This window comes from Jaculus jaculus, chromosome 14 (genome assembly GCF_020740685.1).
Source record: "Jaculus jaculus isolate mJacJac1 chromosome 14, mJacJac1.mat.Y.cur, whole genome shotgun sequence".
Classification (NCBI taxonomy): Eukaryota; Metazoa; Chordata; class Mammalia; order Rodentia; family Dipodidae; genus Jaculus; species Jaculus jaculus.
Window position 1 is genome coordinate 49,616,418 of NC_059115.1, and position 25,460 is coordinate 49,641,877.

The 25,460-nt window shown below is 37.3% G+C and overlaps 1 protein-coding gene across 2 annotated transcripts in view; it reads left to right on the forward strand.

Annotated features, from left to right (window-relative positions):
• Positions 1-5,304: 5,304 nt before the first annotated feature.
• Positions 5,305-25,460, forward strand: part of Mdfic2 (MyoD family inhibitor domain containing 2) — a 115,286-nt gene continuing 95,130 nt past the window's right edge. For both annotated transcript variants that reach the window (XM_045134476.1, XM_004651513.2), the window contains exon 1: positions 5,305-5,392. In XM_045134476.1, coding sequence (XP_044990411.1) covers positions 5,305-5,392 — 88 coding nt within the window. The remainder of the gene's footprint in view (positions 5,393-25,460) is intronic.

Here is a 25,460-nt window from a genome sequence, read left to right on the forward strand (position 1 = left end):
ACGAGTGATGTTAAAAACAATACAAAACAAGAAAGAAAATGAAGTGGAAATGAAGCGGGGGGAGGGAGAGCAAGATAAATTTACAATCCCGACAATCAAGAATTAAATAAATAAGCCAGAACTGGTGGCACAGGCCTGTAGTCCAAGCTACTCAGGAGGTTGAGGTAGGAAGATCACATGTTCAAGGCCACTTTGAGCAACGTAATGAGACTTTGTTTCAAAATTAAAAAATAAATAAAAACAATAAGAGTATATATACATGGGTAACAGGACTATAACATTTGTAAAAGTGAAACATATCAAGATAAATGTATAAAAGATGTAGTATAAATGAAATGAGGAAGTCATTAAATGATTACATATGACATGAATTGGAATGGAACTTAACCTGTGTGAACCATATTAAGTATACATACATTATGATCCCTAGGAGAACTAAGCATCTTTATGAAAAACTCACTAAGAAGTATAATTCATATGCTGATTTTCAGACTCATCTCATTGACAATCAAGGTCTAAGTTGACAAAAATAATTCTGTAGTGCCTAAAATAATTTGGTCAAGGTAAGCATCTTTTACTAATGAACTGGCATGAAATAAATATAAAACCATGCATTTTCTATCCTATTATTCCATTCCTAAACATTTGATGAGTTAAGACATTACAGATCCTTAACGTGGTATGCTTTATGATATAATGGTCCTGTTCCCTTGGGAGAGCCGTTTTTGCATTTTATACTTGTTTTTTTACTTTGCCTTTGACAGTCTGTACCAGTGTTTCATTACTCCATATGAGTTCTTGAACCAGCAGCTGGGCATGATGGGTCATGACATTAATCCTTAGCAGTTTAAGTTTAGACAATCACCATGAGTCTGATGTTACAGGTGCTACAGAGTGAGTTCCATGTCAGCCTGGGTACTGGGCTAGAGCAAGACCCTGCTTCAAACAAAGGGTGAATTCTTGTATCAAGGGCCACAAAATACCAAAGAAAAAAATTTAAATATAAGTATTTGATGGCATGTAATAGACACTTGAAAGGCAATTGGAAAATTTTAATTATACTGAAAAGAGATACTCTGTTTTGGTGAAGAAAGTATACTTTCAAGGAAGCAATTCAACTTTTTTGATCTGTATTTGGATCCAACCCACTTATTTTTCAAAGATCTCCACTGTAATAATTATAGTATCAGATTCAATAAGCAAAATTGGTGACATATCTATACATTTCAAATATTATTATATTACATACACAATTTCATCAGTTTACAAGAAATACCAAATGATAATGTGGCATATTCTAAAACAATCAATAAAATGAGCAGGAAAGTAAGTACTAATTACTAGTTTAAAAGATCTTAGGTTTCTGAATTCAATCCAATTTTGTTTACTTGTGAACTATGATAAACTTGCAAGTCTTTCTCTTGACACATATGGCCTTCTGATGGACAGTTTTGACTTTCCATTTCTGGATCAAGAAGTGGATACATCGAGGTATGAGGCAAATATAAGGAAATTATTATGAGTATATACATTTTATCTCTATTTTAATAAAAATAAACAAATGTGAGAGAACTTGAGCCTTGGGGCATCTCTGGATGTGAGCAGTATAGCACACCGAACACTATTTGGATAGATATTTTTTTGTATTAAAAGGGAATTTATTGGAATGGATTACAGCATGCCAACAATAGATATTTTAAAAATGTGTTTGCTTGTCTTAGATTCTGATCAGACCAGCATGGAACTCAAGGCTGGTCTGTTACATTATGGCTCCAGGTTTAACCACATACTATTTTCCATTCTGCCCTGCTGTTTCCTCAGACTTCTGTTTCTCTGCATTTCCAGCCATGAACCCACAATTTTTCCTCATTCATGCTGAGGCCCAGCCTAGCACAAATGACTAAAATCCCAGTCCAAATTGCACTCCATCACCTGGGCATCCCATGGATGTCAGCAGATGACTGAAGTGACAGTTTGAATGTTGACATCAGTATGTGATACTCAAAATAGTGTCTCACAGGATACATGATAAACAGGAGAAATAAAGAATATGTACTCCCTGTTGATGTTGTAGAAGAAAAGTGAATCCTGTACTTATTAACAACTGCAGTATATATAACAAATAATTGCAAACACTCATAAACACAGCAATAGCTTTGAAGTGAGCTAACTTTGAATTATAGTGCCTTTCTGAAATGAAATACATTTCCATGTAGGAAATTCAAGCAATGACATGTATCTCAAGAACAAAGGTCAACTCAAAAGTCTAAGTAAAGGCTGGAGGGATAACTTAGCAGTTAAGGCATTTACCTGCAAAGCCAAAGGACACAGGTTCGATTCCCCAGGACCCATGTTACCTAGATGAACAAGGGGGCACACGCATCTGGAGTTCATTTGCAGTGGCTGGAGGTCCTGGCATGTTCATTCTCTCCCTCTCTCCCTCTCTCTCTCTCTCTCTCTCTCTCTCTCTCTCTCTCTCTCTCTCTCTCCCCTCTTTCTCTGTTAAATAAATAAAAATATTTTAAAATGTAGGAAAAAAAATTAAAGGGTAAAGAAGCAAAGCAGAGAAAAATTATAAATCAAAACAATGGAATATCCAAGTGTCAGTACTAACTGCCTGTCTAAAGTACACTAGTCAAAATCAGTTGTTATTTCCAAATTATAAAATTTCTGTCATCACAAAATGAGACAAAATCTTGCACAGTGATTCCGAAGTTTGAAGCTTAGAAACCTACATGAATTCCAAAAGTAAACAAGTAGAGAACAGGCTATTCCAAGAATAATCAAGGAATAACGAGTATAAAGAATGAGAAAATGAAAGTCATTTACGATCCCCAAAGCCAGAACTGTGGACAGAGGTTAAGTGCAGGATGAGTCAAAATGATGATGCACTCTCACAGAGGCTTCATACTGGACCAGTGAGCATGGTATGCTCACCACGTCCCCGTGGTCTCTGTCTTTCACATGATGCTCCATAACCCTTGCTTTCATTCACTTTGTAAACTTAGAAAAAAAAAGGTAAGCTATGTTGCAGAATACTATTAACAATCAGATGCTCTCATATTGCAAGAGAACTGAAAATTAATTAATTCTCTGGAAAGAGTAGCATGCTCAGCCATGTCCATGTTCCATCATTGTGATCATGGTACTTCATGGCCTCTTTTCATGTGGATAGTCTCACCTGAAATTCCTTACCGTTCTGTGATGTCCCTGCTCATTTCAATAATCACTGTAATTATGATTTATCTAAAGTCTTTCCAGTCCAAATTATATATAATCTTTGTTTGGATTATTTGTTCTCCCAAAGGATAGTGGTCAAGCTACTCTTAGAATTCTTCATAGTAAGATAACATAAAACATTATGAACATAGAAAAAGTATAAATAAAAGAACTTGGTTAAAAGAGTTATTCTATGACTTTGAGACCCTGGAAACCATGTTCATCAGGGTTGTGTGTATGTCAATATATATGTGGGAATATTTGTATTCTTGGTGGTATATGCTTATATATGCATGTGTATGTAGCAGTGAGAGGATGACATTGGATATCTTCTTCAATTGGCCACCTTATATACCGAGACAAGTTTTCTCCTTGAACCCTGGGCTCACCAATTTTACTAGTTTAGCTAGCCAGCTTGCCCTGACCTTTATGCTGTTTCTACCTCACCTTCCAAGTGACGGAATTGCAGACATATGTCACCACTCTGAATGTTAAATAGGTTCTAGGAAAATAAACTCCATTCCTCATGATTGCATAACAAGTACTTTACTGAATGAGCTACATTAAGCTCTGATCATGAGGGTTTTTAAAAATTATTTTATTTTATTTATTTATTTGAGGCAGGAGGAGGATGAGTGGGTCTGATCCTACCTCAAAAAATAAACAAGCAAACAAACAAAGATGAGACTGGGAGAACAAGAAGAAACTAAGTTAGGATAGTGTAAGAAATGTATATGAAAAGAAAAGAAATGCAAATGGTACACTCAGAGAAGAACTTTGCTCAGGAAAACACACTACCAAGGGCAAAGCACCTTAAAACAAAAACTAAATATCTCCACAATTATTTCTCCTGTTTTAGGAGTTGCAAATTATTTAACAAGTTAACCCAAAATTTATACTTTTTGTTTTCAATCTTTTATTGAAAACAGAGTTATCCTTACCTAAGCATTTAATGACAAATACTCTTGTTATCCCATGTCCTTTTTAGAATACCTGAAGATGATTAAAAAAAAAAAAACACAATTTATTGCTTAGAGAAAATGCTATTCAAAACACCAGTTGGAGGACGATATCCAGAGAATGTAGCTTTAGCCATACCCCTTTTCTTTTAACCCAAATAGTCTGTTTATATTTTGCAGCATGTCATTTCAGAGCTTTTCCTATTAGTCTTAAGTAATGAATGGTGGGTATGGGAGGAAAGGGATGCAAGAAACTTTGCCCATTTGAAAAGAAACCATTGTTCTCACCCTATTTGCAGCATGTCATTTCAAATAAGTGTTAGCCTGGAGGAGGTTTTATTGTTTTGAACCACAGGCTTTATATTACCTTAAAAAAAAAATGACTCTCAGCCGCAAGTTGGATGCTTCTGGCAGCCGTACAAATGTAGCACCACCCAGGGAGGGAGCGTGTTTGCCTCTTCCATCACTTCTGCCAGGGCAGAGGAATGCTGGACACTCAGAGACAAGGGAGGCTGCATCGCAACACAACCCAGGGCCACGCGTCAGGCCTCTTCCTTCTGGGACACACAGGTAAGGACTCTGCGGGGCTGATTCCAATGGGCCGTGCACAGTGAGCTAACCTTGAAAGTCAAGTCCACCGCACTAGAGGTGGTGTAAAGGGTCTCCTGGCTTGGGTAGTAAGGTTCATGCATCATCCAACAGAATTCCTGAAAAGATCTTTGGTGTTACGTTGTCATGTATATCTTCATTTGTAACTTTGAAGTACGCTTTCCTATATGCTATTTTATAAAAACCTACAAACAGCTACTGAATGTGTGTGTCTGTTCCCTATAGAAGCCTAGCTATTAATCTATTATTCTTTCACGGTCAAAATCTGTAAAGTCTTATAGCAGTCTTTGCTGAACAATGAACCAATTATTATCCAAGGCTTAGTTCTTAGTATTAGCATTTTGAAATCACACAAATGAACCAAACGTAAGGTTTATTATTAGACAGTGCACTGAAGCAGTGTAGACATAACATTTCTCATAATCTGATGACCGTAATGAAACACAAAACTCAGTGTTACAAATTTGGGTTCTTAATGCATTTTTTTTTTTATATCAGAAATTCTGTTTCCTCCTAGATGTCAGAAACTGAGCTGGAAAAGATAAAAGTAAGAACAGCTGAGCCTTTTGAAAATGACAAGAATAACATTTCTTGGTTAAAGGAAGGTAAGTCTTCTTACTGTTGATTTGTTTATTGGTGTAAATGTGGGGCTTCTGTTTACTGAAAGGAGAGAACATGGCAGGAGGAAACACACCCCAGGATTTCAAGTAAGATTAGTGCTTCTGACTTTCCTTCTCATACATGCCTGGCCTGGCCCAAGTAAGAATTTGAGGGCCTTTAGTTTTGAAATCATCCTGCAGTAAACAGATTATATGACTGGCAAAATTGAATGTGCATTTTCATCTCCAAGATGATTTGAAGATCTTGTGGTGCTCGTAGATTTTTCTTCTTTAGCACTAAGAAGACTGTAATCTGAGGACAAGTATTTTTAAATAATAATCACAGAAAGGAAAGCATGCAGTAGGAAGTAGTGTCCACAAATAGAAACACCATTCACTGCAGTTAGAGAAGCCACCTTCCCCAGAGGAGAATGCTGTCTACCACGGGCACAGCATGTGTAAGACCATTGCTTGAAATACACCCTCAGATCAATACGCTCTCCTTTGATGAGCACAAGTCTGTGCACTTCTGAAAATAGGTCTACGCTGGGGGTCATTTACTAGAGGGTCTGGTTTTATAGTCTTTTAGTTTAACAAACATCTTTATGCCTCTTAAAGGAAACCAACTTGATATTTTATCTAAATAGATTTGCTGTCTCTTTTTCAAAATTTCATGAAGTCATTAAATTGTAAACGGGTGGTACTTTAGTACTTGAAATCTTCAATACCGTTTTATAAGGTCATGGGAAATTACAATAAATATGTCAAGAAAGTTATACAACCCCCAGGTAACAAATGATAACCTCAACCATACTTATGTGTTTATTGGCGTTTATTGGTGATTATGCTGAGTCATAGTGACCTATGAAGCAGTCATTATCAGTAACTTAACAATGAGAAAACTGAACCTTAAAGGGTCCAAGGAACTTGTCTAAAATTGTAAATTCAGGAAGTGCTAGAGTTGGGACTGAATCGCACATTATAGGACTGGAGAGCACATGACTCTACCTGATTCCAGAGGAAAGGGTGGCTGGGTACTGCATCAAAGTATCTTTTCCTTCCGTGCTTCGATTGATTCTCCCAGCTTTATCATAGCCCCACATCCATCTTATCCTTACCTCATCCTTATCTTGACAACATTCACTTAAAAATAAAAAAAGGGTCAGTTCCTCTGCACAATTGCCCAATAATCAAGTTTAATTCCAGGTGCTAATCTCTCTAAGATACTTTACTTCAGTGTTAGATACTGACATAAAGTGTTCTCAGAAATCACTTTTGTTTTCAAAAAGGCATGGAGGCTGGAATTTCTGTAACTTCTTTTTATTTTAACTTTTATTTATTTATTTGAGAATGACAGACAGACAGGGAAAGAGGCAGATAGAGAGAGAGAGAATGGAGCACACCAGGGCCTCCAGCCACTGCAAACGAATTCTAGATGCATGAGCCACCTTGTGCATCTGGGTAACATGGGTGCTAGGGAACTGAGCCTCAAACCTGGGTCCTTAGGCTTCACAGGTGCTTAACCACTAAGCTATCTCTCCATCCCCTGTAACTTCTTTTTATCCAAAGACCTTTCACATATAAACTTTAAAAACACAAGGTAGAAATTGAAAAAAAAAAAAAAAAAACCAACTAAACTTGGATAAAAGATCTGTGTTTTTCTTGTGAATCTCAAGTCCATTAACTGTGATTTTTTTTTTTACTTCTATTTCTACTGGAGTTTGTGTTATTTAGTTTTACTTAAACTGTGGCCATACTGTAGATTCCTTATATAGAAATAATGATGAAATCATTTCCAAAGAATTTTCCTTAAAAATTATGTCTATTAAGTACAACCTAGGCATTGAATTCTTGTAATCTATAAAATCTAATTTCCCAGGTGACCTGTTTTTATCCCATTTGGACACTTCATTTAAGCTACTTTCAAATTATGTTTACAATATTTCATAAAAGGAAATTGAGCCAGATGTTACATGACAACATCTTAATTGAGAATTATCAGGATGACTTAGTTTCAAACGTAAATGTCTTTCATTTTGCTATTAAGAAAAAGTGTATGGGTTAGCTTTAAAAAAAAAAAATGCAGACATGCTGTCTCAGCTGAGAGAGTGCCTGCACATCCATGGTTTTAATCCTGGCTCAGCTGCTTCCAAGCAGCGGGACCATACCATGTGACTGCACCTCTCTGAGCTTTAGCTTTCTTCCTGGGGTTTAGACTACCTGCATCTTATCATGAGAATGAGATGCTATCATTTCTGAATTTCATGCCCTTTTGAAAGCATGGCACAAAATAGTATTTTCTGAGAGTTTAGTTTACTCTTCTAAGAATAGCAATGAACATCATATAGGGTTTTATTTATACCACTTGATTCCTACACAACCTAGTGTGAAATAAAATTATCCCCATTTTACAGACGAAGGGGTTGAAATTATGAGTGATTTTTGACTAAAACTTGGAGAATTGATAAGTTATGAAAGAATGTCAAATTCAGGTCCTCAGCTTTAAATTCTGTTCATATGTGTGTACCTACTTACCTCTTCACACACACAGACATATATATTTAGTTAACAAAGTAGGTTTCTCTATGGCATTTTGTTTTTCGAGGTAGGTGTTTAACTGTAGCTCAGATTGACTTTGAATTCACTGAGTAGTCTCAGACTGGCCTTGAACTCACAGCAATCCTCCTACCTCTGCCTCTTGAGTGTGCTGGGATTAACCTGGTAAATATTCTATTTTTTAATTTCTTTTTTACTTTCCTTCTTTCTTTTTTTTTTTTTTTTTTTTTTGAATTGTTAAGGTAGGCTCTTGCTCTAGTCCAGGCTGATCTGGAATTTACTATATAGTCTCAAGGTGGCCTCAAATCTCGGCTCCTAAGTGTTGGGATTAAAGGCATGAGCCACCATGCCTGGCTTCCTATGGCATTTTTATACACACATTATTCTTGTTGATTTTCTTTTCCACCTCATCTTCATGCTTTCCTTTTTCCTACTATACTCTTTCACTCACAGTATTCTCCCCTCCACCTTAATTCTGTTTGAAATAAGAATCTTGTGGCTCCTTGCCAATACACCAAGATGCACCAATGCAAAGATAAATTTGGGGTATCACCATATTCTTATGAACATTCCTGCTTTTTCACTTTTGGGTCTCAGTCATCCTAAACTACATTATGTTCTTTCTATTAAACTACTTCATCATACTCATCACACCGATTATGACCAAGCAAAATCCACCTCCTCCCTATTGCCCTATTTCAAGGAAAATAAAATAGATATTTTAATTTGTTTGGCAAAGTTTTTTTTTTTTTTCTTGAATGACAGATGTAGCTGCATCTCACGCCACAGTGCTCCTGTCTGTATAAATACTCCCGATTTCCTAATTGTTAAAAGCATGGGTAATCATAGCAAAGCTTGAGCAGGATTAGAGCAAGTGCTACACTAAGCACTCAATGACATGGCCTCCAGGTGAGCATGCAACCATGCTCATGATGTAAGATTACATCAGCATCACCACCATGCTGAGTAGTGATACTGCTTTTAAGTGCTCATCCTAAACATTCTTGCCATCACTACAATTCCAGTCCATGCTTATAAATTGTGTCATCAATAGAGAGAAGCTGAAAGGACAGTGAAAACAAATCAACAAAGAAATGCTTACATGCAAGGAGCTCTGATTACTTAAACATCTTCATTTTTCCAGAAAGGGTGGAAAAGTTCTTATTGCCTTCCATTTGTACTTACATGGATCATGGGCCTGACAGCCTCTGGGTTGGTGGGGGGGGGGCTCATAGAGCTGGGGAAAGCTACCACCCCCAAAGCTATCTTCAAAAATTAGGAAAATTAGATTTTGAGAAACACCACTTGAAAATGCACTCATTTTAAAATTAACTGAATCCAATTCTACCCTCTTTTAAACTGCTTGGAATTTTCTACGAATACCAGTTATGGTGCTTGAACTTCTAGGCTGCCAATATTCTAGATTTGAGAGCTCTGCTTATCATCTCATCTCAGTTGTCTTACACTCTTATCTTCTCTTATCTTACCATGATTATTGCTCTCGTTTATCTGCTATCTATCTACCATGTATCTGTCATCTATCTATCACCTGCTAGATTGTCTATCTCTATCTTCTATTTATATGTCTGTCTGATTTCTGGGTGCTAACAGAAGTAATTCAGAAGAATATGCTAGGGGCCATGGAAAAATGCTGAAGAGTCAGATACCACTCTGAAGTAAGATGTCCAGGTAACACATTTGGAGAAACTTAGAAACATGATATGAGTCTGAAATAAGCACCAAGAAACCAAAAGTGTCATCACTCTGCTGCGGACTGAGGAGCAGCAAAAGTTAGTCACTGTCTGTCATCAGATGAGGAAGAGGTTACAATGATAGGAGCAAAGCCATTAGCCAGGCTGGAGGAGGCTACATGAACACCAGGAGAGTACATATGTTTGTCATTTTTTTGTGAGTTAACCCAAAGTAAGTGGGGTAAACAAACTGAGTTCCAGTTTTGTTTTTAGGTAGCTGGGCATGGGTTCTATGTTGCTACTGCAGATGTTGGAGCAAGAGCTGGTATACCAAAGTCTGTTTTGTGCATCTGAATTTGGAACTAGTGCACAGAGTGGGACAGGAGAGGAAGAAGCAAGAGGTAAGGGAAGAAGGATGGATCCCTTCAGCAGCCTGAAGTGAGGAAAACAAGACCATGATAAAACTCATAACAAGGACAGGAAGAAAATAGGACCTGATGTGCAAAACTATATGGAGGAGAAATTGATATAACATAGAAATTGGGGGGAAAATTACAGGTGGAATAGGGTGGCATGTAATACCCCATTAAGCCAAGAAGCATTCTGGGTAAGCATTTCCGTGCTTGTATCTTACACCATTTGATACGGAAGAGAAGCATCAAGATGAAGGGATAGAAGCCTTTAAATTGTTGCCATTTGCAGTTTAAAATCACAGCATCAACAGTGTTTGAAGTGCACACAATTTCTTACAGTGTCTCTTGTTTTGCCAGAAACCCCAGAAACCTGGATTTCTAGGTGAAGTCTCCTGATTGCCAAAGATTAAGTAATAGTAGCAACAATAATAACAACAATAAAATACCACTCAGGACAAATGAACCCAGGTTTTGCAGGTCTATTTCAGTCTGCAGGTTACCATTTTTTGACTTCTGTTCTAGGAGTTTGTAACTCTAAAGATAATCTAATAGAATTTCCTAAAACTGGTTTTCTATAAGCAGTGCTGTATTGATATAGATCTTGGTGCCTCTCTCTCTCTCTCATTTTTTCTCTTTCTCTCCCTCTTCCTCACTTCCTCTCCTTTCTATCTATCTACTCCACAGAAATGTACATATTTATTTGTATAATAGAAGTCAAGATAAAAGTCATTGGATCTCATTATGTGAAATGAAGAATACATGAAAATTTGTCCATCAAGGAACTAACTACCAGTAATAGTTTTACTAGGGTATTTTCTATATAGAGGTCTCAAACAGATGAAGGACCTAAACATAGAGTGGTGACAGGTAATCATATATTCTGATGCCTGCCAATCAATTTTATTATTAGAGACTAATAACCAAAAACACTGGAGAGTAGCATAGAGGCTCTCAGATCTCTGCTGCCCACATGCTCCTTTGAATATCACGTAAAACTTCAAATATCACCCTGTTCCTAAACCTCATGTTTATTTGTGAGTTAGGGAAAGAATGAGTCACATATCTATTGGCATTCATAAATACATTGGACTTCCTTTTAATTTTAAGAGAAAACAATTTATTTACTTGCTCCAAAATTAGATTTAGGTCATGAGCATTAAAATATTTCCAAAATATTAATTTTATTCAACATTTGATGAGAGTACTCTTGAACTCACAAAGATGCCAAAAATGAAGATGTCAACAACTCCTGCTTCAAGCAATGCATATGCAGAAGTGCTTTATTATGATGCCTGAATATTAATTGATGCTGATTCTGTTATTCAGATAATTTCTATTTACAAAAGGATTATTTTTATATCCAGCTTAAAAATTAAGCCACTCTACTGCCTATTTTAAATTGTTGATTGCCCATGAATAGAGTACCATGAAATTATTTTTACTTTGTAAACACTGGGGATAGAATCATCAGACTTTATTTCTCTAGTTTTCACTAATTTCTAAAAATGCATTACATAGTAACTATAATGGGGTGAAGAAAAGGCATTGGTTAAATAGAATGTTGTTTTGTTTTCGAGTGAAGCTGACAGGAGAAATTAGACATGAAAACATATTCTTGGAATTCACATAAATACATAAAACAAGGACATTGTCTTAGTCTGTTGTATGCTGAGATGACAGAACACCATGGAACAGGCACTTTATTAAGAAAATGAATATGTTCTGTCTGGTCTTGGAGGATGGGGAATCCAACATGAAGGGCTCCATATTTGCAGAAGGTCTTCCTGTTAAGTCTGCAACACAGCCAGGGCGGCTACTTCCGGGGGAGAGAGATTTGAGCAGCCAACCCTGAAGGATGAGAAGACAAAAAGAATGAGAGAGGGAAGAAGGAAAGGAAGGTGCTTAATTTAGAAATAATTCAGGGCTGTGCTGGTCATCAAGACCTTGGATATTTATTTTGTAATTAGAATCAGCAGCCAACGGAGAACCTAAGTAATGAAATATAAGCTATTACTCATATTATATGAAAGAAAGAGAAAAAAAAAGCAGGAAAAAAAGGTGCATCTGACAAAATAACAGGTAATGGCAAAGATGGGGCATAACGCTAAGAATAGAGGAGGGAGAACAGGACAGAGAACCTAGGAGGAATTGGAGCCAGGAGAACCTGCTGATGCCTCGGCGTGGACCAATAGGAAGACAGGAGAACAATGTGGATTTCTGGTTTGAGTCTGCATCTTGGTAGTGCTGGGTGAAGAAGAAAGAGAAATAAAATACCTAGAAGAGGGACAAGGGAAGAAGTAGGTGGGACAAGTCAGAAACATTCCCATGAAAATTATTACTTGGGGGCCGGAGAGTTGGCTTACCAATTAAGGCACATGCCTGAGAAGCCTAGGGTTCCATTCTCCAGAGAATCCTCTACAGAGAGAGGGTAAATAAATAAAAATAAAACTTCAAAAAGTATATCCCTCTCTCTGTCTCTAATAAATAAAAATAAAAATAAATCTTAAAAAAGTACATATAGGGCTGGAGAGATGGCTTAGCAGTTAAGTGCTTGCCTGTGAAGGCTAAGGACCCTGGTTCAAGGCTTGATTCTCCAGAACCCACATTAGCCTGATGCACAAGGGGGTGCATGTGTCTGGAGTTTGTTTGCAGTGGTTGGAGGCCCTGGCACACCCATTCTCCCTCTCTCTCTCTCTCTCTCTCTCTGCCTCTTTCTCCCCCTGTCACTCTCAAATAAATAAAAATAAACAATTTTTTTAAAAGTACATGTGTATGTGTATGTGTGTGTGTGTGTGTACATAGCCAGGCGTAGTGGCACATACCTTAATCCCAGCACTGTGTAGACAGAGGTAGGAGGATCACAGTGAGTTCGAGGCTACCCTGAGACTACATAGTTAATTCCAGGTCTGCCTGGACAAGAGTGAGATCCTACCTTGAAAAACCAAAGAAAAAGAAAATTATCACTTGGGTAACAGGACTTTTGAGGAAAGGTACTCTACATGGAGTCATGTAGATCAGAGAAGTTTTCTTCATATTTTTCTCAGACTTGGAGGATGAAGAGGCTTCTTTTGTAGGAGTAATGGTAATAAAATAAAATCACTGGTAAAAAAAAATCACAAGTTTGAAGGTGTCAGAGGTAGACAGAATGTGTTACGTTCCCCAAAGAAGAGAAAACTGGATGAGTTGAACATCTGCAGTCAGAGAAGATTGATGGTCTAGACAGGTATAGGTTTGGTTTATGTCCTGAAAATTTTCTTAGGCCCAGGTCTGCAGTGTGTATTCCATAAACTCTTCACCCTGGGACAGCTTGCTCCTGATGTCGTTTCTATGGTAGTAACACATATCCCACTTCATGTTATTTTCTGAAGAACGTAAAGAGGTATCAAATGACGGCAGGTTACTTTCACACACGAGAAACATAAAAGAGAATTTCATCACGTATTGAAGGCAGCCTCACAGACAGTGATGCTGGTTAAGGTGCTGAAATCAGGATTGACTAGAAGGCCTGAGAGTGGCTCCCAGGCCAGGCACAAAGCTGGGGTCCATGTATGGCAAATGCTGCTCTGCTTCAGGTGATCCTGAATGTCAGACAATCTATCCAGGGTACCACTCCTGAAATCAGTGACCTCCACATCGGTTTTCTGTCAACTTCATCTCTGCCTTAATGCCAGAAGTCTCTAGAAAAGAAAACTTATCTTTAACATTTATTTTTATTTATGCATTAGAGAGAGAAAGACAGAGAGAGAGAGAGAATGAGTGAGTCAGGGACTCAAGCCACTGCAAATGAACTCCAAACACATGTACCACCTTGTGCATCTGGCTTTATATTGTGTACTGGGGAATACAACCTGGGTCCTTAGGCTTCACAGGCAAGCGCCTTAACTGCTAACTCATCTTTCCAGCCATAAGGGTCAGTATCTTTGAGCAAAAGCTTACCTTTTGGCAAGTAAAGAATTGACTGACAGTATCACGAGGCTACATACAAGAGCTGGGCGCTGCTACAAAGGGAAGCAGCCTCCAGTATCAGCAGAAAGGAGAAAAGATGCTGTGGGTACCTGAAGTAATATCTACCCTCAGAGCCTGAGCAGTCGTGACCCAGCTCCCTGTGCTTGCCTCCTCCAGGAGTAAGATTTTTTTTTTTTTTTTAATGAACCTGCCGTGATGCTGATAAAACACCAAACCTTTCAGGAAAAAGAGTGCTTACTTTAAATATATTGGCCTCCTACTAAAGTTCAAATATCAAAATCATTTTGACTCCATGATAGCCTTATTTTAAGTTTAGAAAGTTCAGGAAAAGATGAGGTCTTCTGTGTTCTCATAGGTCAACAAATTAAACTCCAGAGGCACATCCTACAACTGACAGTTGAGATTTCTTTTCAATTAAGCCCATAAAGGAGTAAGTTCACTTCGTGTAAAAAAAAAAAAAAGAAAAAAAAGATGCTGATCCCAATGGAAGGCCTAGAAGATGCCATGTCAGCCTTGAGACTGTAACCAGATGAATTAATCAGCGAAAAGTCCTGGTACGTGGTTAAACAGCTGATTTAAAGACTCTTTTTCGATGATGATAGGGTAGTACATCAAATCCAGAATGATCTTAGCTCATCATTATTAATTGCAGTTTTATGAACTAGGAGTGAAACAACCCATAGAGCTTAGGACCAGTCTGTTCAACACAGGAGAGTAAGAACAGTAGATAACCGGAACCTGAGAGATTTACACCTTCCAGCAGAGATTTTCCAGAGTCCTTCATATTTGTATATACCACAATAGGCATTGATGTGACATACTTAATCAACATTGGTATAAAGAGCAGTGTTACAGTGAGAAGGGAAAAGTCTCATATTCTATGCCTCAGGGGTAAGGGCATTCCATTTCTTATAAATTCTACAAAGAGATATTTTACGTTTATATGATTATGGCCCATTTCTTCCAGCTTTGGAACCACATTTAGAGGGAATATACTCTCCAATAAAATGCACCTTCATGAGGTGTTCACCAGACCATTAGTTTAAAAAAAAAAGAGGAAGAAAAAGGAATATGACTAGAGGAAATGAAGACATCATTCTCTAGGTGGCATAAATCGTGTCAAGCATTTGAGCCATTATTGAAGTCTGTCAGGAAGTAAGTGTACAGCAAAGACACAGAGCAAGGGCAATGGCAATACTTCTAGCTATGTGTAACTTCAAGAAATGTTGAGGGCACAGCACAGAGAAGCACAGTGTTCAAAAAGACCTCAGAGACAGTTGCCTGGGCTGCCTTCCCACACTGGCCTGTCCCTGCGAGGAAGGAGAGATCCTACAGAAGAGAAGAGGTGGCTCATGACTTCCAGTCTCCCACCCAAGTACTAACCAGGCCCGACCCTGGTTAGCTTCCAAGATCAGACGAGATCAGGGTGTATTTAGGGTGGTATGGCTGCAGACGACTTCCAGTCTCTAACCACAGGCACAGGGACAGCAAAGTCTGCACTAGGGGCTGGAGAGATGGCTTAGCAGTTAAGCGCTTGCCTGTGAAGCCTAAGGACCCTGGTTCGAGGCTTGAATCCTCAGGACCCACATTAGCCAGATGCATGCGTCTGGAGTTCGTTTGCAGTGGCTGGAAGCCCTGGCACGCCCATTCTCTCTCTCTCTCTCTCTCTTTCTCTGTCTGTAGCTCTCAAATGAAAAAAAAAAAAAAAGTCTGCACTAGAACTAGAACTCTTGGTTCAGTTACTAAATTTTTCTCCTAATGCCTTTATTGTTGTTATAAGACAGGGTACATAGTCCTAAGTGACCACGAACACATGATCCTCTTGCTTCAGCCTGCCAATAGGGATCACTGGTGTGGTATGTGTCAGCAAATCTCGCCCCCAATTTTGTTTTTTTGGAATATCTAGAAAAGTAGGTACCAAACTTATATGTAATAAATTTCATAAAATAAACCACATTAATATAAATAAACTATTCTGGAATATGAGGAGTTTAACAAACTCCATATTTGCACCACAAATGAATAAAAAAAAATAAAATATACAACTGTTCAAATGTATCACAAAACTGATTTCTTGGACTAATATGTACAAATCCATATTGATGCAATAAGCCATTTCTACCATCAAAGAAGCATTTGTTTCACAAAATAATATAAAATTGTATAAACCAAATCAACAAATGTTTTCATTTCCTGCAAGACTCAGAGTTATGCCAGGAATAAATAATGACTCAAGGAACTTATAATTCAGTTGGAGAAAGAAAATACCAATAGCATGTCCTGTTTACCCCAGGACTCAGACAAGCACAAGTTCATCAGCCATATTTGAAATATGGTAGGATGTGTAAAACTAATTTGGAGGAATTGTATTTGTCCAATCTGAAAGCTCATGCACACCAAACCATAGGAATATGCCCAGTTCTTTAGAAACTGGTAGATATTGCTTTAAGATAAAAAAAAAATATATGTACAGTTAGTATGCTCATTTTGTTTTTAAGAAACCTAGCAGCTTTTGGCTTAAACAACTACAATAAAAAGTTACTTAAATAATGAGATTAATTTTAAAATATTTATTTATATTTCTTACATGTATCTCTTAAAGGATCTTTTGTATAATATTACTTATTATCTAGCTTTTTCTGTACTAAAAAGAAAACAAGTAATATCTTCTTTTCAGTGATGGCTTTTGTTTGTTTGCTTTTCAAGGTAGGGTCTCACTCTAGCCCAGGCTGACCTGGAGTTCACCCTGTTGTCTCAGGATAGCCTCGAACTCACAGCAGTCCTCTTACCTCTGCTTCCCAAGTGCTGAGATTAAAAGCATGTGCCACCACTCCCAGCTCAATATCTTCTTTTAAAATGAGGAAAATATAGTAAAGAAATATATATAGCAAGGAGTACCCCTCCCCTTTATTGAGGTAAACCCAACAGACTGACCTTTTATATGACAGAGAAATTGCATGCCAGAACCTCCAGCCACTGCAGTCGAACTCTAGATGAGTGTGCCACCTTGTGTGTACACGAAACCTTGCACATTGTGTTACTTATGCATCTGGCTTACATGGGATTTGATGAGACAAACATGGGTCCTTAGGCTTTGCAGGCAAGCATCTTACCTGCTAAGCAATCTCTCCAGCCCAACTTTGCTTTTTGAATGGAAATTCCTAATGTGACCTTTTTATTTAGTAATGAAAAGAGAGAGGAAATTGCACTAAGGTGTAACTTTGTTGTTAATAATGTAACTTGGAGAAATAATGAATACCATACTCACATACAAAATGTATAATTTTAATAAAATCTGATTATGCAATTCAATTACATATTTTCTTCAATCATAAATAGGTGTGAATATCTAAACCAATATATGAAGTTTTATACCATTATTTGTAGGGCATAGATACATTGCTGTTCAAATCATCATACTTTTAATCTGTAGGCCAGCACTCAGAAATGAGAAATCAACTAACTTTCTGGCCTCTATATCCCAAGTCAAATGACAAAGTGTAAGTTTTTTGACATGATTTATTTCATTAAAACATGGAATGTTATGCCTCAATTTTACTTAACAATTCATCTTATCTCTTCCAGAAATCATTAGAAGTAACAAATTCTCATGATTTTAGAGACCAAATAACAATTTGAATTAGGAACCAAATTTAATGTTCTAAAACATTAAACTTACCTGACAAAAGACTAAAGTGCATGTCACTATTGCTGGAAGAAAGTGTCTTCATCTATTATTTCTGAACTTCCAACAATATACGTGTTATCTTCTATTTATAAGAAAACACCATGGTGTCTATGAGACAATCAAATATAAATATATGAGGTATCTATAATTCATGTGGGCATGTTTAGAAGAAGGAGGCGACGTGTAAGGAAAAGTTCTCACCTAAGTGAGTAGATTTAAATCAAAGTGAAATGTTGTGAATAAGATTTTTAATTACTCAGGGGCAGGAATGTATCTAGTTTATTTATCTCTCTACTTGAGCTACCCAATTGCCCTTGGGCCATAGCAGATGCTACAAATTATATGAATAAGTAAACAAATTCAAAGCCATTATGGGCTTCAAAATAGAAAACAGCCTTCTTATAAAAAAAAAAAAAGAAAAAGAAACATAGACCAGGGATGTGCATCACAAGTGGATTTGCAATAGGTAGAAAAGTTTTAACCAAGGGGGACTATGATGGTTTGCAGTATAAGGGCAGCAAGGTCTGGGTTGCTTTTTTATTTCCAGAGTACACTAGTCATGTTTGACTGGGCATGTGTGGGAGAGTATGGACTAGACCTTGGCTGTAACCTCCCAGGTTTTCAACGCTAGACTTAAACTGCAAATGGAATGTCACTGGACAAAGGGCTTTGGGTCAGGAAGACCGGGAGGACCTAAAATAACAGAAGCAGTTCTGGGCTTTAGAAAAGATTTTTAATTTGAAAATCTTCATGGAAATGCATTTGAAGAGAGGAGGCTGGACACAAAGTGAGTTCTTAGAAGCATATTGCATCCATAGAGAGGAGGGAATGCTTTCTGATGGTTGTCATGGCAATGGAAGACATCCAGCTCCCAAGAAACCCTGACTCCAAGACCTTAGCCAAGTTCTAGAGATTAAGTGATAATCAAAAGAGAGGAATTTTACAAATTATTTGTGGATTTAATAGGCATTTCTAACATATGACTTTGTATTTATGAATTTATATGAAATATATTTTCTCAGAAAAAAAATTAAAAAGTGCAATTGGAAAAATAACTTCAAATCCAGTACCCATAATATATGTGCCACATATTAAATGTGTGTGTGTATATATACTCACACACAAAATATATAATTTTAATAAAATTATATTATGCAATTAAATTATATATTTTTGTAAATCATAAATAGGAGTGAATATCTAAACAAATACATGGAGTTTTACACCATAATTTCAGTCCTATACATCTATTTCATCCAGCAAGAAAATATATGAGACTGACTATTTTTGATATTCCTCTTATTTTAATTTTCTTTTTTGCTTTTAAATCTCAAAGGAATACATTATAATATGTCTCAGAATCTTCTTATAAACTGACTGACCAAAACAAAACAACTATGGCGAGATTCCCCTAGCATAGTGTATAATCTATTGTACATCAGTGCCTCAGTTTATTTGTATGGAAGTCATAGGAAGAAAGTCTTGTCATGCTTTTTCTATACATGAGAAAAGTAAAGGTTACAAAGTGTGATTTCCAATGCCACACAAGAGCAGATCACTATGCAAGGGCTTCGAATCTCAAACCCAAACCATCATTTAAAAAAAAAATCCAAGGCTGGAGGTATGGCTTAGCAGTTAAGGTGCTTGCCTGCAAAGCCAAAGGACCCAGGTCCAATTCCCCAGGATCCACGTTAACCAGATGCACAAGGGGTGCACACATCTGGAGTTCATTAGCAGTGGCTGGAAGCCCTGGGGTCTTCTCTCTCTCTCTCTCTCTCTCTCTCTCTCTCTCCCTCTCTCTCTGTCAAATAAATAAAAAAATATATAAAAATAAAATATTTTTTTTAAATCCACTGAAGTATAGAAATGGAGATAGGGCAGCAGTAGCTCGTCAGTTGCCCTCATATCTACAGCCAAAATCTTTTTAAAAACTGGGAAAGTGTGTTGAAGTCACTGAAGTTGATGTGTCTTTAAACCTATGGTTCATATATTTGGATTTTTCTAAACACTTATTTTTCAATGCAGCCACAATGATTTGAACGAGAAAAAGAAATTCGTTATGAAATTAGGCATTGAAGCAGCAGCAGCTTATCTATAGATTGCAATGATTAGGTAGCAAAAAGTGAGTCTCAGCCTCGTGATATTGCTACAGTCATATCTCCCATCATAGCCAGTCATTTAAGACACAGATGAGTTTTATGGATTAATCATTTTGATATCATCCCTTTGACATTGGCTAACTAAACAAAAACATGGCTGGGGAGGGGAAGTGAAAATCTTATATTGTTTGCTTATCTTTTTGGGAAATAAAAAAAACATTGAAAATAAAGAACATCACATCAACATACGGTAGAAAAAAATAACTTCAGTGGCAAGATCAACTGTTATCAGATTTAAAAAGAATAATATATTTTTCCTGGTTAATAAATAGATCAAAACTGCACAAACATAAGGATATTTAGACACCAAATCTAACTTTAATTTTCAAATAGCTCTATCTGGTAATACCATCTCTTCAGAAATGAAATTATATTACATATAGACTTGGTTCTCATATGCACCAAGAACAGGCCCATAACCAGCCTTAGACATGAGCCTGATTTTCCTTTATATAGTTGACCTTTTTAAAAAAAATTTTTTTTATTTATTTATTTGAGAGCGACAGACACAGAGAGAAAGACAGATAGAGGGAGAGAGAGAGAATGGGCGTGCCAGGGCTTCCAGCCTCTGCAAATGCGTGTGCCCCCTTGTGCATCTGGCTAACGTGGAACCTGGGGAACCGAGCCTCGAACCAGAGTCCTTAGGCTTCACAGGCAAGCGCTTAACCGCTAAGCCATCTCTCCAGCCCCTATTTGATCTTTTTTTTAAAAAAAAAAAATTATGCCCTTTTCAGATTGTCTATTTTCTTACCATCTACTGCACAAAAGCAAAAGCAAATAAGAAAATTCCACAGGATTTCCTTGACTCCTCATTTTGCATAAAGAACAAAATTAAGTCATATTTGTCTAACCCCAAATAAGGAATTTAATGCCTATCAAGGAGTATATATATATATATATATATATATATACACACATATACATATATATATATATACATACATACTTATATACATACAAACATACATATATACATACTTACATACATACATATATATATATATATACATACATACATACATACATACATATATATATATATGGTATTAAGGCATATATACAAAATAAGCATCCACATAACTCACCATTTGAAACAATGGGAGTATATTTATTTGTTATGAGTAATAAAGGAAACTAAGCAAAGCTTGTGGGGACAGGGAAAAGCAGAACTTACTTTACAGCTCTCTGGTAGCCTGAATGTCTAAACTCCTAATTTTCATACAGGCACATACCCTTTTCCTGACCTAGGGCAAGCATCTACACTTTCTTTCTTCTTTTTTTGATATTTTTATTTTTATTTATTTATTTGAAAGAGAGAAAGAACTCAGAGGTGGTGGTGGGGGGGATAATGAGTAAGGTAGAGTATGGGCATGCCAGGACCTCTTGCCACTGCAAACTATCTCCAGACTCATGCACCACCTTGTGCATCTGGATTTACATGGGTACTAAGGAATTGAACGTAGGTCCTTTGGTTTTAGAAGCAAGAGCCTTAACCACTAAGCCACCTCTCTCTTAAACTTTCTGTCCCAACTTATTCAAGCATACTAAGTGAGCATATGGACTGATTTTATACTAACTAGTAAGTGCACAAGTGTGTGCAGCTATTAAAATATTTAATTCAAATTTCACAAACAGTATACATTCAATACCTTTTCTTTTAAAAAGGAAGCAGAGTTCAGATAGAAGTGGGTTTATGCCATTTTATAATAACCTTTTAAATATGTTTTTTATTTTATTTGTATTTATTTATTTGAGAGAGAGGGAAAATGAGCATGCCAGAGCCACCAGCTGCTGCAAACAAACTCCAGATACATGTGCCACCTTGTGCATCTGGCTTATGTGGGGACCAGGGAATCAAACATGGGTCCTTTGACTGTGCAAGCAACCACCTTAACCACTAAGCCATTTTTCTAGCCCTATATGATAACCTTTTGAGGGAATCATATTCCCTAATTCATCTGTCAACATGTGCTGATTAAGCCTATATACGCTGGTGAGTATTGGCTTCCATACTGGCAAAACAGTAAACCATGAAGACAGACCACCATGGGATTTTTATTAAAAATCTTCACAGGGTGATGGGAAAGCATTTAATATTCTAAGCACAAAGAGGTTATTACATAAGTACATCTCCCTTTTAGAAAGTCCATTCTGCTAGAAAGTGGGAAACGTGGATTGGTGTGATCCACGTGAAAGGGTTTGTGGCTGCCAATTAGAGTTAAAGGAATGACAATGTGAAATAGGAAGACAGAAATTCCTAGGATTTACCAATCCTTTGAAATGCCCAAACTTCTTGGCAAACTAGTTTAAAAAAAAAAAATGAAGCAGAAAACACAGGAGCAGTTATCTGAATTGCTGGAACTTGCTCCTTACTCAATTGGAAACATAGGAATGAAATACAGAGTAGAAGGAAACTGGCACGAAGGAAGAAATCACATCGTGTGCATGTGTGTGCATGTGTGTGTGAGGGTGTGCATATGTCAGCTTGCATGTGTGTGCACACACAAAAATTTCCGTCTTCAATGGTAGAGTAGCACTGTTTTGAATAATTGTCAGTACTAAGGAATTAAGAAAAAATGAGAACACTGACCACATAAAAATACCCTCAAGGGCTGGAGAGATGGCTTAGCCATTAAGCGCTTGCCTATGAGGCCTAAGGACCCCAGTTCGAGGCTAGATTCCCCAGGACCCACGTTAGCCAGATGAACAAGGGGCAGCATGCATCTAGAGTTTGTTTGCAGTGGCTGGAGGCCCTAGAGCACCCATTCTCTCTTGCTTTCTCTACCAACCTCTTTCTCTCTCTGTCACTTTCAAATAAATAAATAAAAATAAACAAAAATCTTATCCTCAAGAAAAAAACATTCAGCTGGGCATGGTTGTGCATGCCTTTGATCCCAGCACTCAGGAGTCAGAGGCAGGACTGCCAAAAGTTCAAGGCCACCCTGAGAATATATAGTGAATTCCAGGTCATCCTGGACTAGAATGAGACTCTATTTTAAAAACAGGGAAAAGGCCATCCTTCATAAATAACAATAAATATTAAAGATACATACAACAGTTTCTTACAATGCATTCTTTATCTTACATCCGTAATCTCCAGTGACAGCGTGCGTTTGTACTTGTTTGTCCTGAGTGTTCTCTTTCATCAGATTTCTGCTCGTTGCTCTTGCTCAAAGATTCTCTTTGGTTCTCAACGTGATGCAAATGTAAAGTGATGAAACAGAAAGTGGTAGCATTAATTTTGCCAATTAATAAATGGAGCCAGGTCACAAGATATTTTTTCTTTCTTTTTGGTAGGGTTCACTTGCTATTATTCTTTTTCCTTAAGAATATCTGGATGAATGTCATTTACAAGTCCTATTACATATAGCAAAAATGGAGACCAATTAGCTTCTAATCATAACTACTAGGATTTTTAAAAATTTTTTATTTATTTATTTGAGAGTGACAGACACAGTGAGAAAGACAGATAGAGAGAGAGAGAGAGAGAGAGAGAGAGAGAGAATGGGTGTGCCAAGGCTTCCAGCCTCTGCAAACGAACTCCAGACACTTGCGCCCCCTTGTGCGTCTGGCTAACGTGGGACATGGGGAACCGATCCTCGAACCGGGGTCCTTAGGCTTCACAGGCAAGCACTTAACCGCTAAGCCATCTCTCTAGCCCACTACTAGGATTTTGTTCTCAAAGAGCATGCATACGCATACCCTCTTATTTGGCAGCAAAAATAAAACTAGTATATCACGATAGCACCCAACTAAAGTACAGGAACTTTATTTTTACAACCTCTAGCTGAAATTTACAATTTTCTTCAGGCAGAAATATGGGCAAGAAAGACACAATTGGTAGTAGCAAGATAAACAGCATATATGATTATTTTTTTACCAACAGAAATTAAATATGGGGCTGGGGAGATGGCTCAGCAATTTAAGGCACTTTCTTGTAAAGCCTGCTGGCAGAGGCTCAATTTGCCACAAAAAGTTGGACTAGCATTTGTTTGCAGCAGTAGCAGACCTGCCATGCACACATGCATGCATATATGTACACCCACATACATACACATGTATTTTTAAAAGTATTTTTTAAAAAGAAATCAGAGATGTTTTCATATCAATTTCATATAATTTATTCTGATTTGTCATTCATTACCACTCCAGCATCTGTTATTGACCTTATAGTTAGTGCTTACTAACATGTTGGTAAGTGCATACATACATTGTTTCATGATATCTAAGAATATTTTAAAGCCAGATGTAGAGGCATACACCTTTAATTCCAGCACTCAGAAGGCAGAGGTAGGGGGATTGCTGTGAGTTCAAGGCTACCCTGAGATTGCTAGTGAATTCTAGGCTAGCCTGGGCTGGAGTGAGACCTTACCCCGAAAAAAACATACAAAAAATGATAGCTTTGTTAATTGTACATCGTTAAGAATGTTCTTCTGAAAGAATCAGTAGGACTCATCAGATTTCCATGACATATAAAATCTTTTAAGGACACATGAACAAATGTACACAAATGAGATGAATTCCAGAAGAGGTCTGAAGAGGAGATTTTAGCATGTGGCTAATACTTTTCCAGCTTTATTTTTATTTTAATGCCCTGCAGTTGTATTACCTACAGACAGGCTTTGCTTCTTTCAAAAAGAATAAATAAATAAAACTAAGCCTGGTGTGGTGGTGCACACCTCTAATCCTAGTAATGGGGAGGCAGAGGTAGGAGGATCACTGTGAGTTCAAGGCCACTCTAAGATTACAAAATGAATTCCAGGTCAGCTTCAGCTAGAGCGAGACTTTGCCTTGAAAAGCAAAAAATAAAATAGAAAAATAGATAAAACCTTTCAGTATTTAGTAGTCAATTACATGTACATGTTTTGTTAATTTTGGATCAAGGACTAAGCTTCTTGAAACAATGGTTCCACAGGGCTTCTAACAAAGCGATTTGACATTCACAAGAAAAATTTGAACAAGACCATTTTTTGTTTCATTCTATTTTGTGAAGAGAATTATCTCCTTCATCTGAAAACTGTGTGTGTGTGTGTGTGTGTGTGTATAATCAAAGATATAATTCTGAGTATTTATATCATAAAAGACAGAGCATTAGTAAATGAATTGTTTGGGTCAAAGTATTAATTTGCTATCTCTTAAAGAGAATAAGCTATTGCAACGGAAGAAAGATACAAAATAGTCTGGGCTGGAAAGAAGACTTAGCAGTTAAGGTGCTTGCCTGTGAAGCCTAAGGACCCTGACTCAATTCCCCAGGACCCACATTAGCCAGATGCACAAGGTGGCACATGCATACAGAGTTTGTTTGCAGTAGCTGAAGGCCCATTCTATTTTTTTTATCTCTCTATCTCCCTCTTTGTCTCTATCTTTCTCAAATAAATAAATAATACTTTTTTTAAAAAATACTCTTATGGCCTGGAGAAATGGTTTAGTGGTTAAAGGCTTTCCTGTGAAGCCTAAGGACCCCGGTTCAAGGCTCAATTCCCCAGGACCCACATTAGCTGGAAGCACCAGGGGGCACGTGAGTCTGGAATTCATTTGCAGTGGCTGGAGGCCCTACATGCCCATTCTCTCTTTCTCTCCTTCTTTCTCTGTCAAGTAAAT